Source organism: Hemiscyllium ocellatum, chromosome X (assembly GCF_020745735.1).
Source record: "Hemiscyllium ocellatum isolate sHemOce1 chromosome X, sHemOce1.pat.X.cur, whole genome shotgun sequence".
NCBI classification, from domain to species: Eukaryota; Metazoa; Chordata; class Chondrichthyes; order Orectolobiformes; family Hemiscylliidae; genus Hemiscyllium; species Hemiscyllium ocellatum.
Window position 1 is genome coordinate 4478499 of NC_083453.1, and position 15186 is coordinate 4493684.

Genomic DNA, 15186 nt, shown 5'->3' on the forward strand with positions numbered 1-15186 from the left:
TCTGTCAGGCAAGAAAACCTGAACTCAGACTGTATCTCCGTTGTCAGGTCAGCAAACAAAATCTCATGCAATTATTTTGTTGAAGCAGTGATTTTCCTCCTGCTTACTGGTTAACACTTGATTAACATCACTTAAAAAAGCAGACTTGAGTTTATAGGTGATAGATTAGGGAGGTGATAGCCTAGTGGTATTATCACTGTACTGTTAAACCAGAGACCCAGGTAATGTCCTGGGAAACCAGGTTTGAATCCTACCACGGCAGACAGTGGAATTTGAATTCACTAAAAATCTAGCATTAAGAGTCTAATGATGACCATGAATCCATTGTCGATTGTTGGAAAGCCCCATCTGGTTCACTACTGTCTTTTAGGGAAGGAAACTGCCATTCTTACCTGGTCTGGCCCACAAGTAACTCCAGACCCACAGCAATGAGGTTAACTCTTAATTGCTCTCAGGAATGGGCAATGAATGCTACATCCTCATCCTGTAAATGAATTTGTTAAAATCTTGCTTATGGAGACTGGCAGAGCCCTTTTGAGAATATAACAGAGCTTGGTTTTGTGCAGGGGAGGTCGTGCCTCACTCGATTGAGCTTTTTGGGGAGGTGACGAAGATGATCGATGAGGAAAAAGCGGTTGTCTACATGGTCTTCAGTAAAGCCTATAGCAAGGTCCCTCATGGCAGACTGATCCAAAAAGTGAAGTCACATGGTATCGGGGGGGTGAGCTGGCAATATGGGTACAGAACTGGCTTAGTCATAGGAGACAGGGTAGCGGTGGAAGGATGCTTTTCGGAATGGAGGGCTGTGACAAGTGGTGTTCCACAGGGGTCAGTGCTGGTCGTGGTCTATATAAATGATTTAGAAGAATACAGAGCTGGTCTAATTAGTAAGTTTGTGGACGATACAAAGATTGGTGGAGTTGTGGATAGTGAGGAGGATTGTCAGAGGATACAGCAGGATATAGATCAGGTGGAGGCATGGACTGAAAAATGGCAGATGAAGCTTAATCCAGACAGGTGTGAGGTGCTGGATTTTGGAAGGTCAGGTACAGGGGGAAATGATACAGTGAATGGCAGGACCCTCAGGAGGATTGATATGCAGATGGGTCTGGGGGTACAGGTCCACAGCTCCCTGAAGGTCACAGCGCAGGGAGATAAGGGAGTAACAAAGGCCGATGGCATGCTCCCCTTCATTGGAAGGGGCATTGAGTATAAGGATAGACAAGTTCTGCTGCAGCATTATAGAACATAGAACAATACAGCACAGAACAGGCCCTTCAGCCCAGGATGTTGTGCCAAACATCTATCCTAGATTAAGCACCCATCCATGTACCTATCCAATTGCCGCTTAAAGGTCGCCAATGATTCTGACTCTACCACTCCCATGGGCAGCGCATTCCATGCCCCCACCACTCTCTGGGTAAAGAACCCACCCCTGACATCTCCCCTATACCTTCCCCCTTCACCTTAAATTTATGTCCCCTTGTAACACTCTGTTGTACCTGGGGAAAAAGTTTCTGACTGTCTACTCTATCTATTCCTCTGATCATCTTATAAACCTCTATCAAGTCACCCCTCATCCTTCGCCGTTCCAACGAGAAAAGGCCGAGAACTCTCAACCTATCCTCGTACGACCTATTCTCCATTCCAGGCAACATCCTGGTAAATCTTCTCTGCACCCTCTCCAAAGCTTCCACATCTTTCCTAAAGTGAGGCGACCAGAACTGCGCACAGTACTCCAAATGTGGCCTAACCAAAGTCCTGTACAGCTGCAACATCACTTCACGACTCTTGAATTCAATCCCTCTGCTAATGAACGCTAATACACCATAGGCCTTCTTACAAGCTCTATCCACCTGAGTGGCAACTTTCAAAGATCTATGTACATAGACCCCAAGATCCCTCTGCTCCTCCACCTGACTAAGAACCCTACCGTTAACCCTGTATTCCGCATTCTTATTTGTCCTTCCAAAATGGACAACCTCACACTTGGCAGGGTTGAACTCCATCTGCCACTCCTCAGCCCAGCTCTGCATCATATCTAAGTCCCTTTGCAACCGACAACAGCCCTCCTCACTGTCCACAACTCCACCAATCTTCGTATCATCTGCAAATTTACTGACCCACCCTTTGACTCCCTCATCCAAGTCATTAATAAAAATTACAAACAGCAGAGGACCCAGAACTGATCCCTGCGGAATTCCACTTGTAACTGGGCTCCAGACTGAATATTTACCATCTACCACCACTCTCTGACTTCGACCGGTTAGCCAGTTTTCTGTCCAATTGGCCAAATCTCCCTCTATCCCATGCCTCCTGACTTTCCGCATAAGCCTACCATGGGGAACCTTATCAAATGCCTTACTAAAATCCATGTACACTACATCCACTGCTCTACCCTCATCCACATGCTTGGTCACCTCCTCAAAGAATTCAATAAGATTTGTAAGGCAAGACCTACCCTTCACAAATCCGTGCTGGCTGTCCCTAATCAAGCAGTGTCTTTCCAGATACTCATAAATCCTATCTCTCAGTACCCTTTCCATTACTTTGCCTACCACAGAAGTAAGACTAACTGGCCTGTAATTCCCGGGGTTATCCCTATTTCCTTTTTTGAACAGGGGCACAACATTCGCCACTCTCCAGTCCCCTGGTACCACCCCCGTTGACAGTGAAGACGAAAAAATCATTGCCAACGGTACTGCAATTTCCTCTCTTGCTTCCCACATAATCCTAGGATATATCCCGTCAGGCCCGGGGGACTTGTCTATCCTCAAGTTGTTCAAAATGTCCAACACATCTTCCTTCCTAACAAGTATCTCTTCTAGCTTACCAGTCCGTTTCACACTCTCCTCTTCAACAATACAGTCCCTCTCGTTCGTAAATACTGAAGAAAAGTACTCATTCAAGACCTCTCCTATCTCTTCCGACTCAATACACAATCTCCCACTACTGTCCTTGATCGGACCTACCCTCGTTCTCGTCATTCTCATGTTTCTCACATACGCATAAAATGCCTTGGGGTTATCCTTGATCCTATCCGCCAAGGATTTTTCATGCCCTCTCTTAGCTCTCCTAATCCATTTCTTCAGGTCCCTTCTGGCTATCCTGTATCCCTCCACTGCTCTGTCTGAACCCTGTTTCCTCAACCTTATGTAAGCCTCCTTCTTCCTCTTTACTAGACATTCAACCTCCCTCGTCAACCAAGGCTCCCTCACACGACCATTTCTTTCCTGCCTGATAGGTACATACATATCAAGGACACGTCGTATCTGCTCCTTGAAAAAGTTCCACATTTCCACCACATCCTTCCCTGACAGCCTATGCTCCCAACTTATGCTCCTCAAATCCTGTCTTACAGCATCGTAATTTCCCTTCCCCCAATTGTAAAATCTACCCTGTTGTGCGCACCTATCTCTCTCCATGACCAAGGTGAAAGTCACAGAATTGTGGTCACCATCACCAAAATGTTCACCCACTAACAAGCCCATCGCTTGTCCCGGTTCATTACTGAGTACCAAATCCAATATGGCCTCCCCTCTGGTTGGACAATCTACATACTGAGTTAGAAAAGCTTCCTGGACACACTGCACAAACACCGCCCCATCCAATCTACTTGATCTAAAGAGCTTCCAATCAATATTTGGGAAGTTGAAGTCGCCCATGACTACAACCCTGTGGCTTCTGCACCTTTCCAAAATCTGTTTCCCAATCTGTTCCTCCACATCTCTGCTGCTATTGGGGGGCCTATAGTAAACACCCAACAAGGTGACTGCACCTTTCCTATTTCTGACTTCAGCCCATACTACCTCCAAAGGCAGATCCCCCTCAAACTTCCTTTCTGCAGCCGTTATACCATTTCTAATTAGCAATGCCACCCCCCCTCCTTTTTTACCACCCTCCCTAATCTTACTGAAACATCTGTAACCAGGAACCTCCAACAACCATTCCTGTCCCTCATCTATCCACGTTTCCGTGATGGCCACAACATCGTAGTCCCAGGTACCGATCCACGCCTTAAGTTCACCCACCTTATTATAGAACTTTGGTTAGGCCACACTTGGAATATTGTGTCCAGTTCTGGTCACCACACAACCAGAAGGATGTGGATGCTCTGGAGGGGGCACAGAAACGGTTTACAAAGATATTGCTTGGTAGGGGGGAATTTTAGCTAGGAAGAAAGGTTGGAAAGACCAGAATGCAGGAGCTTGAGGGGCGACCTAATAGAAGTTTATACAGTTGTGAAAGGCATGGATAGAGTGGGCAAGTGCGTAACTTTGCAGTATGGTCAGTGCCCCTGGTTTGCCAACCCAATTCTGCCCCTCCCTCCGAGGTAGAAACAGAGACAGAAGGCCCAATTAAAATAAGATTATATTCTAGACCCCCCTCTCCACAATGGATATCCAGCAACTGAGGCCGTATCCTGAGATGGCTCCTCAAGGTGATGGTGGCCTTCTCTGTCCCTTCCCTGCAATGCCAGGCAGCAGCTCCTTCCGTGTTCAAGGGCCTCCATATGCCTTCCCCAATTTCAAGAGCCCAGGCACCATCCTTAATTAGACAACAAGCGTGACTTACGACCACTAATTGGCCAAATGAGGGAAAGTCGGATGTTGGCGCCCCGACCCAAAACCCCAGCCATGGCATTCAAATAAATGATGGTAAGAAAAGTTAGAATCATTCATCCAAAGGAAAGGACTGGGTATACAGGTGGAGAACTTGATGATAGGCTTCCTATTGACCTGTGCTCAATGGCGCCTCCCTCCTGCACCCTGAGGTCAATTACTGTTGTTTGGGAGGGTTTTGGGGAGTGGGTGGCGAATGTGACTGAATGAGTCTTGGGGATGTGTGCCCATCTTCCATTGTGTTCCTCATCTAGCTCAGAATATAGGAGTTGGGAGGTCATGTTGCGGTTGTACAGGACATTAGTTAGGCCTCTTTTGGAATACTATGTTCAATTCTGGACTCCCTACTATAGGGAGGATGTTGAGAAACTTGAAAGGGTTCAGAAAAGATTTACAAGGATGTTGCCAGGGTTGGAGGGTTTGAGCTACAGGGAGAGGTTGAACAGGCTGGGGCTGTTTTCCCTGGAGCGTCGGAGGCTGAGGGGTGACCTTATAGAAGTTTATAAAATCATGAGGAGCATGGATAGGGTAAATAGGCAAGATCTTTTCCCTGGGCCAGGAGACTCCAAGACCAGAGGGCATAGGTTTTGGGTGAGAGGGGAAATATATAAAAGAGACCTAAAGGGCAACTTTTTCACGCAGAGGGTGGTACGTGTATGGAATGAGCTGCCAGAGGAAGTGGTGGAGGCTGGTACAATTACAACATTTAAGAGGCATCTGGATGGGTATATGAGTAGGAAGAGATGTGGGCCAAATAGTGGCAATGGGACTGGATGAATTTAGGATATCTGGTCGGCATAAATAATTTGGATTGAAGGGTCTGTTTCCATGCTGTACATCCCTATGACTCTGCAATTCAACTTCAAATGCTTCTGCCCCTTCACTGAATTGCCATGGAAACACATGAGCTGTGACACAACTTCCTACTTGAACCAGAGCATCCTTCATTTGAAAGGTCATCCCAAGAGGTCCGAATGGGAAACAATTGCACCCGCTGGAGTGCTGAACTTCAACCAAGGGGCGGGCGAGTAGTTCCAGTCCTGTCCTCCCTCCGAGGTCTCCCTGAGTGGTACTGCAGGAATGATGTGTTTTCGGCAGCCAAGAATGTTGTCATCGAGCCCCCTGACCAACGGCTGGGACTGGGACTGGGACTAGATTAGATTACCTACAGTGTGGAAACAGGCCCTTTGGCCCAACAAGTCCACACTGACCCGCCGAAGTGCAACCCACCCATTCCCCTACATTTACCCCTTTACCTAATACTATGGGACAATTTAGCATGGCCAATTCACCTAACCTGCACATCTTTGGACTGTGGGAGGAAACCGTAGCACCTGGAGGAAATCCACACAGACACGGGGAGAATGTGCAAACTCCACACAGTCAGTCGCCTGAGGCGGAAATTGAACCTGGGTCTCTGGTGCTGTGAGGCAGCAGTGCTAGCCACTGTGCCACCGTGCCGCCCACAAATTGTCCATGGGTAATTGTCCCATAGTGCCCATGGATGTGCAGGTTAGGGTGGATTAGCCATGCTAAATTGTCCCATAGTGCCCAGGGATGTGCAGGTTAGGGTGGATTGGCCAAGCTAAATTGTCCCATAGTGCCCAGGGATGTGCAGGTTATGGTGGATTGGTTGTGCTAAGTTGCCCCATAGTGCCCAGGGATGAGCAGGTTATGGTGGATTGGTTGTGCTAAGTTGTCCCATAGTGATAAGGATAGGGTAGGAGGTTGTGTCTGGGTGGGATGCTCTTTGGAGGGTCAGTTTGAACTCGATGGGCCAAATGGCCTGCTTCCACACTATAGGGATTCTATAATGATTCTATGAATCATCAGAGGCCAACGTACTGTATGCGTCGAATTACAGTAACGTAAGAAACAGGTGCAGGAGGAGGCCATTCAGCCCATCAAGCCTTGCAAAAATATCTATCTTTAGTAATGAGTTGGAAAATGTGACCTATGACTGAATAGACTGGGGCTTTTTCCCTGGAGCGTTGGAGGCTGAGAAGTGACCTCATTGAGGTTTATAAAATCATGGGCATAGATAGGGTAAATAGACAAGGTATTTTTCCCTGGGGTGGGGGAATCCAGAGCTAGAGGACATAGGTTTAGGGTGAGAGGGGAAAGATATAAAAGGGACCTAAGGGGCAACCTGCTCACACAGAGGGTGGTGCGTGTGTGGAATGAGCTGCCAGAGGAAGTGGTGGGGGCTGGTACAATTACAACATTTAAAAGGCATCTGGATGGGTATATGAATAGGAAGGGCTTAGAGGGATATGGGCCAGGTGCTGGCAAATGGGACGAGATTAGGTTAGGATATCTGGTCAGCATGGACGGGTTGGACCGAAGGGTCTGTTTCTGTGCTGTACGACTCTTATGACTCCATTTATGAATACGGGTCAGGTGCCAGATGACTGGAGAGTGGCTGATGTTGTGCCTTTGTTTAGGAAGTGATGTAAGGAGAAGCTTGATAACGATAGACCTCTGAGTCTGACTTTGGGGGTGGGTAAGTTGTAGGTGGCAATTCTAAAAGATAGGATTTACATGCATTTGGAGAGGCAAGGAATGATTAGGTGTAGTCAGCATGGTGTGGTGCGAGGGAAATTGTGTCTCACAAAACTTGATTAAGGAGACAGAGGGTGGTGGTGGAGGGTTGTTTCTCAGACTGGAGACCTGTGACCAGCGGTGTTCCACAGGGATCGGTGCTGCGTCCTCTGTTGTTTGTCATTTATATAAATGATTTGGATGTCAATATAGAAGGCATGGTCAGTATGTTTGCTGATGACACCAAGATTGGTGATGTAGTGGATAGCGAAGAAGATTATTTAAGATTACAAAGAGATCCTGGTCAATGGGCTGAGGGGTGGCAGATGGAGTTTAATTTGGATTAATGTGAGGTATTACATTTTGGTAAACCAAACCAGGGCAGGCCTTATACAGTTAAGAGTCAGGTAGTGTTGTAGAGCAGAGAGACCTGGGGTTCAGGTACATCATCCTTTGAAGTTTGCATCACATATAGACAGGGGGGTTAAGAAGGTGTGTAGCATGCTTGCCTTCATTGCTCAGACCTTAGAGTGTAGGAGTTGGGAACGTCACGTTGAGGCTGTACAGGACATTGGTGAGGCCTCTTCTGGAGAACTGTGTCGAGTTCTGGTCGCCCTGTTACAGGAAGGATATTATTAACCTGGAGAGGGTTCAGAAGATATTTACCAGGATGTTGCTGGGAATGGAGGGACTGAGTTAAGGGGAGAGGTTGGATTGGCTGGAGATTTTTCATTGGAGCATAGAAGGTTGAGTGGTGACCTTATAGGAGTTTATAAAATCATGAGGGGCAGGTATCTTTTCTCTAGTTGGGGGGATTTCAAGACTAGGGGACACATTTTTAAGGTGAGAGGAGGAAGATTTTAAAAGACATGAGAGGCAATTGTTTTACACAGAGAGTGGTTCATGTGTGGAATGAACTTCCTGAGGAAGTGGTGGATATGGGTACAGTTACAATGTTTAAAAGACATTTGTATGACTCTGTAAGCCAGCAACACCATTCAACTGGACAATAGCTGATTTTCTTACCTCAAGTCCATTTGCTTGCACTATCTCTTGATACCTTTACTCTATCAGTCTCTGTCTTGAATATACGCAATGACTGAGCCTCCCCAGCCTTCTGGGGTGGAGAGTTCTAAAGATTCACCACCTTCTGGGTGAAGAAATGTCTCCTCACCTCAGACTGAAAAAGCCTGCCACTTATTCTGAGCCTACGTCCCCTGGTTCTAGACCGTCCACAGCTGGGTGGAGGACTGCATCTTCTCTGTCAAGGCCTGTCAGAATTTTGGGAGTGTCAATGAGATCACTAGACTAAACCACAGAGAATACACCTCGCTGTCTCCTCACAGAACATCTCAGGGGTCAGACTAATGACCCTTCATTGCACTTTTCTTTTGCAGGTATCAGCTAGGTCATTTATGTGAGGAGATGGCATTCCGATACAGACTGGCCATGATCCCATTGAGCAGAGGAACAGATTTAAGGGACCGAATGGTGTCTCTGTGCCCCTGTTATTCCTATGCAGCTTAAACATCAAACATCTTGCAGTTAGCCTGTGTGAGAGTCAAGGACAGTTGCTTCATCCACCTTGGTACAGTTCTTTTAATGGAACCCATTAAAAATAAATCAATTGACATCTCTCTGGAAATAACCTACAGCAGAGTGGCATTAAGCATTGGCAATCTCAAAGCTTTGGCCTTCCAGGATATACACTTGTGTTTTTAAAAAAAATACAATGAGAAGTGTTTAAGTCGTCATCTTCTGGCACCAATATTAATTTTTTAAATTAAGACGAAGTCCACCTTTTGATCAGTTCACAGCTCTTGGGTTCACAAGGTTGAGGGACCACAGACATCAACGATTCTTCAGTCTTGGTTATTTATCTTTTGTATTCATCACAAAGTGCAGGAAACCCTGCCATTCCTTTGCCCCCTCGTCTCTGTTTTTCTTTAAAAACAATTTCCTCGAGTCAGAATGTCTCTTGTGCCCTCTGTTGTGGCACAATAAGTTCCCTCCTCCTGCATTCATCACAGGCTGCCAGGCCTGGTATACCATCGGTTGATGCTGAGGGGGAAACACTCCAGCAGCTAATGATAAAGGACACAGCCTCAAATGCTCCAAACTGCCTCTGTCTGTCCTCCCATTGAACTGGTGGATATCAGTAGCAGTGGCACACTCAGCAGTGTTATTCATGTGCCGGTTGCCCCTCGTGAAGCCAGGGGGCTTTGGCATTAGCTTGGCAAAGTGGCCCGCACAACTTGTTACAGCTACATTGCCGTTGGCTCCTCAGATAGTGTGCGCATTGATACAGATGCGAGCTTAGTGGCTGGAGAAAGAGCATTTAAGGGACAGACAGCAGTGAAGATACTCAGTGTGTGTTATAAGAGGACAGTGTGGGACCTGTATGGTGTGTTCTTGTTTGCCGTTAATTCTCAAGTAGAATGAACATGTATTATTTTCCAGGAAAGACGGTTACACATGTACGTGGTTTATTGCCAGAATAAACCTAAATCAGAGCATATCGTCTCCGAGTACATCGACACCTACTTTGAAGTGAGTGCCTTTTCATTTCGGTTTGACTTTGCACGCACAGTGCTTGGATTAAATTCAACAGTAACATGCCCTCGAGCATCTCTTCATAAATAGGGAGACCAGATGACAAGGTGGTTTGCTCGTCACCTTTTCATCTCTGGAGGGGTGGCTCTGAGTCCTTTGCAGGCTCCATTCTCACTGCCACTTGTAAAGATTTGACAAAAATAGTGGGTGCAAGTCTGGGGTAATTAATCTGACAGCAACTGGTTCAAAATAAACCATCCCTTATGGGCTGCAAGGAGGACTGATATGGGAAATGGGTTTAACCTTAAAGCAGAGTAGGTTGAGGGAGCTTTAGTTCCTGGGTGACTAGCTATCATTCCCCATATTGACACACTACACTGATCTCAGTGTGAAATTCATGTGAAAAGGCATCGAGTCAGCAGTTTCATGCAGGGAATATGGTGCGCCATTGTGTAATAATTTTGGGGGGTAATGATACTTAGGGAGACCTAAGGCCGATTGGCCTGTCAAAGTAACATTTTGTCCTTGTTTTTTCAGGAGCTGAAGCAGCAACTAGGCCACAGGCTTCAGCTGAATGACTTACTTATCAAACCCGTTCAGAGAATCATGAAGTACCAGCTTCTATTGAAGGTGGGGAGCAGTCTGTTCATGCCCAGGCCTACTGACAAATAAACAGTGCTTTGTGAGGGGATGTTTGTCTTGGTTTACATTAAAGTCCTTCTGCCATTTCTTAGCTGATCTGTGTATTTTGTCCAAACGCCTTTTGCCACCTAGCCAAAGTAGCAACTCCATTGATCCCAGCAACAAAGATGTGGTACTAAGGATAATTATTGGTCAGAATGCATTTGGAGTTGTGTGTGGTTTGCAGCAGCTTTAGTTAATTCTGTTCTCATGTAACCTTATATCTGCCTGAATTAACTCTTTGGTTGTCCTCTGCTAGTGCCCATTTTTCTCAGCTACTAGAAGTGCCACCCCTGCAAGACAATCCTGCCACAATTTTCCTCATCTACTAAAGCAGGGAGGCGTTACTTGCTGTGCCCAGGGGCTGCCCAGATCGCTAAATCTGTGTAAACGTTGGGCTGTGTCTGATTTCTTGTGATTTACGACTGGCACTCTGCAGCGCGCAATTTTACTCTTTGGACCTTGGGAGTTTAAATGCGCTAAAGCGGCCGCACAATTGAGCACATGGCTGCAGTAATGCCACTGGGCTGTTTACAGAAATGTTAACGAGCTGAAAAGAGCGATACTTTCCCAAAGGTGTCACACAGTGCACATGCTTGTGGTTTCCATTGCTGATTGGCCTCGCAGAATGACCCAGAGGGCCCTGCATTCTCCTTCGGCCCCTTAAATGCAAACCCCACTGCTTCTTGTGGCAAATAAAACTTTGCAGCCTGTGTTAGAAGCCATCCCAGCAGAGCTCTTTGCTCCGAGCTCAATTCATCTTGTCGTACAAACTCCTGCAGCTCCACAACTCTCCTGGAGACTCCTGGACGCAACTGTGAACAGTGCAGGTGGTTGTGTGTGTGTCTGTGTGTGTGTGTCTGGGGTGCTCTCCTGGACCACTGTTCATTAGTGAGACCAATATTTGAGAGGGGTTGATGGGGTGAGGGAGGGAAACTGTTTGACTGGGTGGGACGATTGAAAGTCTACAGGTCACATGACAAAATCTCCAGGAAGATGTGCACACACAGTTCATAACCCGACTCTAGCAAGTGAGGGATCTGTATGTGTCCATCATGAGAGCCATTGCATATGAATTTGTAGACTTTTTGCAATGTGAAAGAAAATGTCATTCATTTTGCCTTTGAGATAAAGGATACCTTCTGAACCTTCATTTTCCAGATTCAAGCATGTTCTTTTTCTGTCATAGAACAGTTGAGTATTGCTGTATTTTAACAGAAGAAGTGATATAAAATGAAATACCATTTTGTCGTGCTTTTACTGAGGCATCTTCAAATGTACCATATCGAAGCAAGCCTTAGGCCCTTCTGGTCTATCTCGTTCGACACGAGGGTCCCCTGCCTCTAATTCATCTCAACTTATCAGTATTATCCTGCCAATTCACCCAGCCTCTAACACAAGTTGGCCATTTGAGCCTCTCAAGGCTGTTCCACCATTCAAAGAGATCAGTGTGAGGCTAATCCGCGACCTAACTCCACAGAACAGCTTTTCCCCCATATCCCTTAACATCTTATGGGTGACAAAAATCTGTCAATCTCTCAGTTGGTCTAGCTTGGGGAAGAGAGTTCAAACCTTCTGCTAGCCTTTGAGCAAAGGATTTCAGTAGGGGCAGGAATAGGCCTGGCAGCACTGCAGCCTGCTCTGCCATTCAACACAATCTAAACCTCAATGTCACAATGATTCGTAACTCTTCCTATAGTTCAACAGTTAGACTTTGTCTATCTCATACTTGATTCATTGACCCAGGGCTATCTACAGTGGAGAACGGGCAACTCTTTATTCCCCTCAGTTCTTGGTTTTGCTACAAGGAGAGGCATCTTCTCAGCATCTACCCCGTCTAACCTCCCGCCCTCCCCCCCACCCCCCCACTCCTCCCAGTACCTTACATGTTTCAATAGGATCACCTCTCATTCTTTGAAACTCCCATAAGTATCAGCTCAATCTTTCCTCAAAACAAAGCCTTTCATCCAAAGAATCAGTCAAGAGAGCCTACTCTGATCTACCTCCAATGCAAATCTGCATCTCAAAACTAGGAGATTGCAACTATATGCAATAGGTGCAGTCTCACCAATGTCCCATACATTTGGAGCAACATTTCCCTACTTATATATTCCAACCCCTATTAAACAAAGGACAGCATTCCATTTATCTTCTCAATCAATTGCTGTTCTTATATGCTGACTTTTTTATGTATTAATATACCCTGATCCCTCTGTATCACAGCATTCTGCAGTCTCTCTCCAGTTAAAAGATATTTTGCTTCTCGATGTTTCTTATAAAAGTAGATAATCTCAGATATTTCCACAAAATATTCAATTTTCAAAGACGTTGCCCACTCACTTAACCTCCTCATATCCTTTTACAGACTCTTTGTTTCCTCCTCATAACTACCTGTCTTTGAATCAGCAAATTTGGCTACCATGTACTCTGTCTTATTATCCACGTCATTAATTTGGATGCAAGTGGTTAAGGCCCCAGCACAAATCCCTACAGCACTCCCTTCGTCACAGATGTTCCAATTATCCTGACTCTCTGTTTCTGGTCAGTTAGCCAGTCTCTATGTACACCAGTATCTTAGCCCCAGCACCATGGGCTCTTATCTTTATGCAGTAACTTGTTTTTTTATATGGCACCTTATTGAATGCCTTTTCGCAATCCAACTGATTCCCCTTTATCTACCCTGATTGTCACATCGTCAAAGGACTCTGTTTGTCAAATACAATTACCCTCCCATAAAATCCTGATTGTGTTATGGTTTTCAAAGTAACATGCTTAATAATGGATTCTGGCATTTTCCCAATGACTAATGTTAGTCTAATTGACTTTGTATCCCTCCTATCTTGAATAGGAGTATAACTTCGGCAGTTGTCCAATCCATTGGGATCTTTCCTGAACCTCGGGAACTGTCAAAGATTAAACCCAATATATCCACTTGTTTTAAGACTATCAGGACGGGGGACTTGTCAGCTATTAGGTTTTTCGCAAGTGATAAAGATAGTTTAAATTCCTCTTTTCCCTGATTTTCAGTTAGTTTTAGGGTGCTTTTAGTGTCTTCTACCATGAAGACAAATGCAAGATACTTGTTCAAAATCTCTGTCATGTTGTGTCCCCTGCTATTAATCCCCAAAGCTTCATCTTCTAAGGGGAACGATGATTACTTTAGCTACTCTTTTACTTTTTCTATACTTGTAGAAATGCTTACTGTTTGGTTACATTAGTCTCATCATCTAACTTCCCCCCCCTTTTGTGTTTTTTTTATTTGCTTTTCTGTTGTTCAAGATGTTCCCAATCTTTGAGACTACAACTGGTCTTTGCCCCTTCTTTCAATTTCATCCCGTCCTCAACTTCCTTAATTCACTAGGGATGGTTAATCTTCCTCATAGAGCCTTTCTTTCTCAAAAGAATATATCTGAATTGAGATGTTATGAAATATTGCCTGAAATGTCTGCCACCACATCTCTGCCATCTTAGCTTTTACTCTTTATTTCCCTATTCCACTTCAGCCAATTGTGTCTCCGTCTTGCTGTAACTGCCTTTATTTCAGTACAAGGCACTAGTTTCAGACCCAGGTTTCTCACCCTCAAACTGAATGTGAAATTCTATCACACTGTGATGCCCCTTCTCTGGAGGATCCTTTACTCTGACATCATTTGTTAATCCTGTTTCATGGCACTTTCCTGGTTGGTTTCACAACATGTTGTTTTAAGGAACTCTTCCCAAATAAACTCACCCTCCAAGCTACCTTTGCTAATTTGATATATCCAATTGATCCGAAGATTAACATTGCCGATTCCTTTTGTACAAGTGCCCATTATTGTATGAAGAAGTGGTTCTAATTTTTCGACTCTGCTTTCTAGTCCTAGACACCCCAACCAACAGAAGTAGTTTTACTCCATTAATCCATCTGTAGGCCTTTGTGTGATGAAACTTTGGATCAATTCACCCCTTAACTTCCTAAATTCTAGAGAATGCCTCCTTTTGTGTCATCTACCCCTGGACTTTCACCCTTAAAGTGCACTGGTAGCATTTTGAGATGAATAAGATCAGCAGATTGCCAACTGGTCCCAGACATTGTCCTCCATTAACAGCCTTTGCCCAGTTTCTCTGGGGTTTTGCTGAGAGGTTTCTACCAAAGTTGCAACAATGAGAAACTCCACCACTATCACTGCAGGCCAACACTGCTGTTAGCTCATACCTAATGTTTCCGTGGCCCATTACAGAGAAACCTCGATTATCCGAATGAGATGGGCAGGCACTATTTCGTTCAGATAATTGATTATTCGGTTAATTGATTCAATGCCTCTCCTCTGGGGCTCAGAGCTTTCTGAAGTTTGCTTTTTCCTCGCTCTGCCTGCCTTGCTCCATCTCTCTATCACAGAGTTTGTTTCTGAGCAGACACACACTTGTGTACAAAGGACCTGCAGCATTGCTGAAGACTCTCGCACCCCGCCGCCGCCCCCCCCCCCCATCAGTTCAATGGGATTGACAGAGTGAGCCCTTGCTAAGTCCACTCCATGTTCAGGAGACTAGGCAGCAGCATACCACGCAGGAGCCCCTGCCCCCCACTGTCTGCCCCTACCCCTATCCGCACCCCTACCCCACATCTGACCAGGCCTACTCGTTCCTATGCTCCCCCACCCCCTGGCAGCACCACCAACTCCCTTGTTGCAAACTTCAGCACAGATAGGCAACATCACCAAAATAGATAGGCTCCACACTAATGGGGACATGAGCCCTTGGCATTCCCTGATGCTTACTGTGTGTGGTACACTCTCTTATCTCAGTTTTG

At 45.6% G+C, this 15186-nt stretch overlaps 1 protein-coding gene across 2 annotated transcripts in view; it reads left to right on the forward strand.

Annotated features, from left to right (window-relative positions):
* LOC132805792 (rho guanine nucleotide exchange factor 25-like) overlaps positions 1-15186 on the forward strand; it is a 384213-nt gene that overhangs the window by 341375 nt on the left and 27652 nt on the right. For both annotated transcript variants that reach the window (XM_060821055.1, XM_060821056.1), the window contains 2 exons: positions 9624-9713; positions 10254-10346. In XM_060821055.1, coding sequence (XP_060677038.1) covers positions 9624-9713; positions 10254-10346 — 183 coding nt within the window. The remainder of the gene's footprint in view (positions 1-9623; positions 9714-10253; positions 10347-15186) is intronic.